At 41.2% G+C, this 4,363-nt stretch overlaps 1 protein-coding gene across 1 annotated transcript in view; it reads left to right on the top strand.

Annotated features, from left to right (window-relative positions):
- Window positions 1–1,447: 1,447 nt before the first annotated feature.
- LOC109974769 (lipoma HMGIC fusion partner-like 3 protein) overlaps window positions 1,448–4,363 on the top strand; it is a 17,803-nt gene continuing 14,887 nt past the window's right edge. Inside the window, exon 1 of the mRNA XM_020625151.1 lies at window positions 1,448–2,622. Coding sequence (XP_020480807.1) covers window positions 2,190–2,622 — 433 coding nt within the window. The 5' untranslated portion in view covers window positions 1,448–2,189. The remainder of the gene's footprint in view (window positions 2,623–4,363) is intronic.

Genomic DNA, 4,363 nt, shown 5'->3' with positions numbered 1-4,363 from the left:
ATATGAGTGTCACAGCAAAGGGTCTGAATACTTATGACCATGTGATATTTCAGTTTTTCTTTTTTAATAAATCTGCAAAAAATGTCAAAAATTCTGTGTTTTTCTGTCAATATGGGGTGCTGTGTGTACATTAATGAGGAAAAAAATGAACTTAAATGATTTTAGCATATGGCTGCAATATAACAAAGAGTGAAAAATTTAAGGGGGTCTGAATACTTTCCATACCCACTGTATGTCCTTCAGCTGGCCTTGCTGTCTGCAGATCAATTATATCCAAACTCAAATAGCACATTTAGCAGTTTGGTTATTTACCATAAAATGTTAAAATCTTATTTGAAATATGAGTAGACTAACTCATAGCTATTCAGCAGTTAGATGATAATGATGAATAACAGACTTAAATCTAAATGAGAACCAAATACACTACAGTAATATTAGCAAACATTACATTTAAGCTTTGCAGTTACTGTCTATTGTTAAAGTAAAATAGGCCAAAATGGGTTAAAACGAATGTACCTGTTTCACACAGAGCATAGAGAGAGCAGAATGGACAGACTCTGCAGAGACTGACTGAGAGCAGGCAGCAGAGAAGTTGCTTCTTGTTGAAACTGCAACAAATCCTCCAGCTGTTAATCCATGATCAACTGAAATTATGCAGAGTAGCCATCAAGGGAACACAATTAGGATAATGCATCTGACACAGAAAAGAGCCAATTGAAATATTTAAAGTGCTATCAGTTAGCTGTTGTCATAGTAATGTGGTAAGAGATCATTCATCTAAGCACATAATAAGTTTTACCATCATATCCAGAGGTATAACTGCATAGTCCCACAAGTGGAAGATTAACATGAGGCTGAAGTGTCTTTATTTAATGTGGAAATTGTTTGCTTCAAGTTTTACTTAAAAGACCTTAATGTTCAGGTACATATTGGCTATCTGTAGACTGCAGTAGGCCTAAGTCTAGGTTGTGCTTTGGGTGTTCATTTTATAAATCTTTAAGGACAACATTTATACTAAAGGGCCCTTTGCCTTTGTTGTGACCGAGTTTAAGTGTAGGGCATAGAAAAGGAGGTACAAATTGTGGGTACAACTGTTTTATTTAAGAAATGGTTCACTATTACAACTATTTGGTGTCTTATATACGTAGGCAGCAAAGTTGTATGTGAATATACAGTGTAAATCCCAGCAGTAGAAATGGAAAAGGTGAGAGAAGAAGTATTACATGTCTCATGATGATTGTTTTCTTGAGAAAGGTTAGTACTTTGAAGACTCAGTTTTCTTTTGGAAGGCTATTTAAAAAACAAGTAGCCAGTTCATTGTAGAGAGGCTATCTGTTCATGTTACATCACTTCCTGGCAGTAAAGTAGCACAGACTGAGCTTTGTTAAGCGTATTGAAAGACACGTTTGATTGCGTTCAACTCTACTTTTCTAAAATGCTATTTCCTCAGCAGTGCATGTTAACGCAGCCTCATCCAGAAGACGTGTGTCACTGTTGGCACAGACAGATGCGCGCATCACGGGCTCTGCTGTGCCCCTCCCCCTCTGACTTCCAGCATCATTGACAGCCTGGTGATGCTTTCATAAACCAGAGAATGCATTCTCGTTTACGATCCTGACACGAGCTGGCGTATTTTCTAAATGGTAGGCTGTATTGATTTGCAAATACACGTCTATAATGTCTTACTGGATGCGATCCCCCTCAGAGACACAATTCAGCCTGTTTCTTAGCCTGGGACTGTTGCTATTTTTGTTTGGGCTGGTAACGTGTGCACCTTATGCTGTGTGTCTAAGGTCGGTGTGAATAATAGGCTACGGTGTTTTTTTTTTTCTTCAAGTCAGAGGTTTTCCAAGGGCATCAGTGAGCGACACGGTGCAGCAGCGATGTGCATGTCTGACGGCTAGACTGAGCAAAGTGAAAGCCTGTTTCTGTTAGACGTTGAGTTGTCAGAGTTATCGGTCATATCCAGGGGTTCAAGCACTCCTGGCCTGGCTTTAGGATGCGACGTCATGAGTTGACCGCGCCTGACAGATGTTGCTGTGTTGCGGTTGCACAGGCATAGGTTCTCCACTTCATCTCGTTTTTGGGGGGGAATTACCCTGTAAGAGCTGTTTATGTGCTAAATGATTAGTCCTCGCGTTGTGCTCGGACAAATCACGACGTTCATTTAGTCTTCGGGATTGCATAAAATGATACCTGGATCCGCCGCATCAATGCTACCATCTGCAGAAGCTGCGAAATTGTACCAGACCAATTACGTCCGCAACTCCCGTGTCATCGGACTTTTGTGGGCCATCTTCACTATCCTGTTCGGTATTGTTAACGTAACCATCTTCTCACAGCCCTATTGGATTGGAGATGGCGTGGATACGCCGCAGGCCGGCTACTTCGGCCTTTTTCACTATTGCGTCGGAGACGGAGAAGGACACTCCAAAGAGCTGGCCTGCCAGGGTACCTTCACTGAATTCTCCGCTATCCCCTCCGGTGCGTTCAAGGCCGCCTCTTTTTTCATTGGAATGTCCATGATGCTGGTTGTCACCTGTATCGGCTGTTTCAGTCTCTTCTTCCTTCTCAGCACCTCCACCGTGTATAAGATCTGTGGCTGGATGCAAGCAGCATCAGGTAAGAGCCTTTTAATACCTCTGAAGTGGGGTGAAGGGCGGTAAGGGACCTTGGAAGGGGCTTAGAGGATACTGCCACTGCTTTCACAAAACATTACGACTTAAAGCTGTTAAATCCGCAGCGGCAAGGGTAAATCCGATGTTGGGACAGAATCTTGAAAGACCAAGTGATTTAGAATGGGGCCGTTTTTCTGTTTTGGGGACCCTAACATGATAAGATTTGTGATTCTTAAACACTAAGATGGTTGGCAGTTGACTCGATCTTTACTGTGAGCAGCCAACGCAAAGTGCCAGGAGCTGTCCGGTACAAACGGTGCTGTCCATGGTGCTGAAGTCTTACTGAGCCTGAGGTCGTGACAGGTCCAGCACATTAATGTTTAATGTGTAAACTACAGGTAATAAAGTCGTTACACCAGCAAAACTGGAAATAACACTGTGTGCCCAAGCAATCGTGGGCATTGAGGAAGGTGCTTTATAATTAAAACCTATTATTATTGTTCTGTTAGTATGTATCAAACAAAACTGATTTGGGTTTTGAGTGAGAGCAGGTTCAGTGCTGTGTTTTGAATTTTGGTTTGGGGAGGTGACTTTTACATTTGGACAATGTATTGTCCATTTAAAGTTAAACAAGTCTCAGCTTTCCATTTATCTTTTGATGTTAATAATGATATTGTGCCTTATTGTCATAAACATGCAGATTAAATGTCTGAAGAATATGTCTTTTGATTAATGCCCAGAGATTATGGTAGTTTGACTTGATTACATAACACTAGGACATTGCCTATAACTTTCATTATTATATGTATTTTAAAAAATTATAGTATGTGGTTAGATTTTCATAAAATATGCACTTTATTACATGTTTATGGGATTTTAATAGATCATTTGTACTGTATAGTTAAAGTGCAGTAAAACGTCATGTTTTATAGGTCATCTTGTGTTTATGTACAGTAGTTAGTTACTCTATGATATGCTGTTTGTCCTCAGCCAACAGGTCTCTGTGAATGTGTGTGTTTTAGAGTTGAGCTTGTTTAAACATTAAAGAAGCCAGTGGTTCATCTGTGGGCAGCATTTTATCGCTGTAACTGTGGGTTAATGTCATCCCATATGAGCAGAGGCCTTCGTCATCTGAAAAGAGCCCAAGTGTTGCCAGACATGGTTCTGCTCATCTGTACCAGTGGCCAAAGCAGTCGGCTTCCTTTTGGAAGCAAACACAAATGAGGGGGGTTATTTGGGTCGACTCCAACTCAGTTTGGTATTTTGGAATGAATTAATGCAATAAGCCAGTTTAGTGAGGAGACCTATGGACTTTGTGCTTCTGCAGGTAAGAAATGAAAAAGAAAGTCAAGGAGACAGACCCCTACTGTGGCAAGCTGGCCCGGGGATGGCTAATGAGCAAGCCTGGCTGCTTAGCACTGTCAAACTTCATTACACTTAGCTGAAGGCTAAACTCATGCTGCCATCACTTACTAGCCCTGCAGGAGGACAGGTGGCCGAGTAGCATCTGTAATGAGCCCCTTACTGTCAGCTAATGTTTTGATAGGAAGGTACAAATCATCAGTATGATAGTGATAAACGGCAGGCCAGCTCTGCATGTGTGTGTGTAAGAAAAACAAATATATAGAGAGAGAAAATGATCTTAATTTCATCATCGATCCCTTTTCTTTTATCCACTCCCTCATGAAATAGTTTGGCAGCACAAATCTAATCCACATCTGATTAACTTCCCTGATGGGTCAGCC

Source organism: Monopterus albus, unplaced genomic scaffold, assembly GCF_001952655.1.
Source record: "Monopterus albus unplaced genomic scaffold, M_albus_1.0 scaffold7.1, whole genome shotgun sequence".
NCBI lineage: Eukaryota > Metazoa > Chordata > Actinopteri > Synbranchiformes > Synbranchidae > Monopterus > Monopterus albus.
Note: the sequence above shows the minus strand (reverse complement) of the source record. Positions and strands in the feature narration are given on the sequence as shown.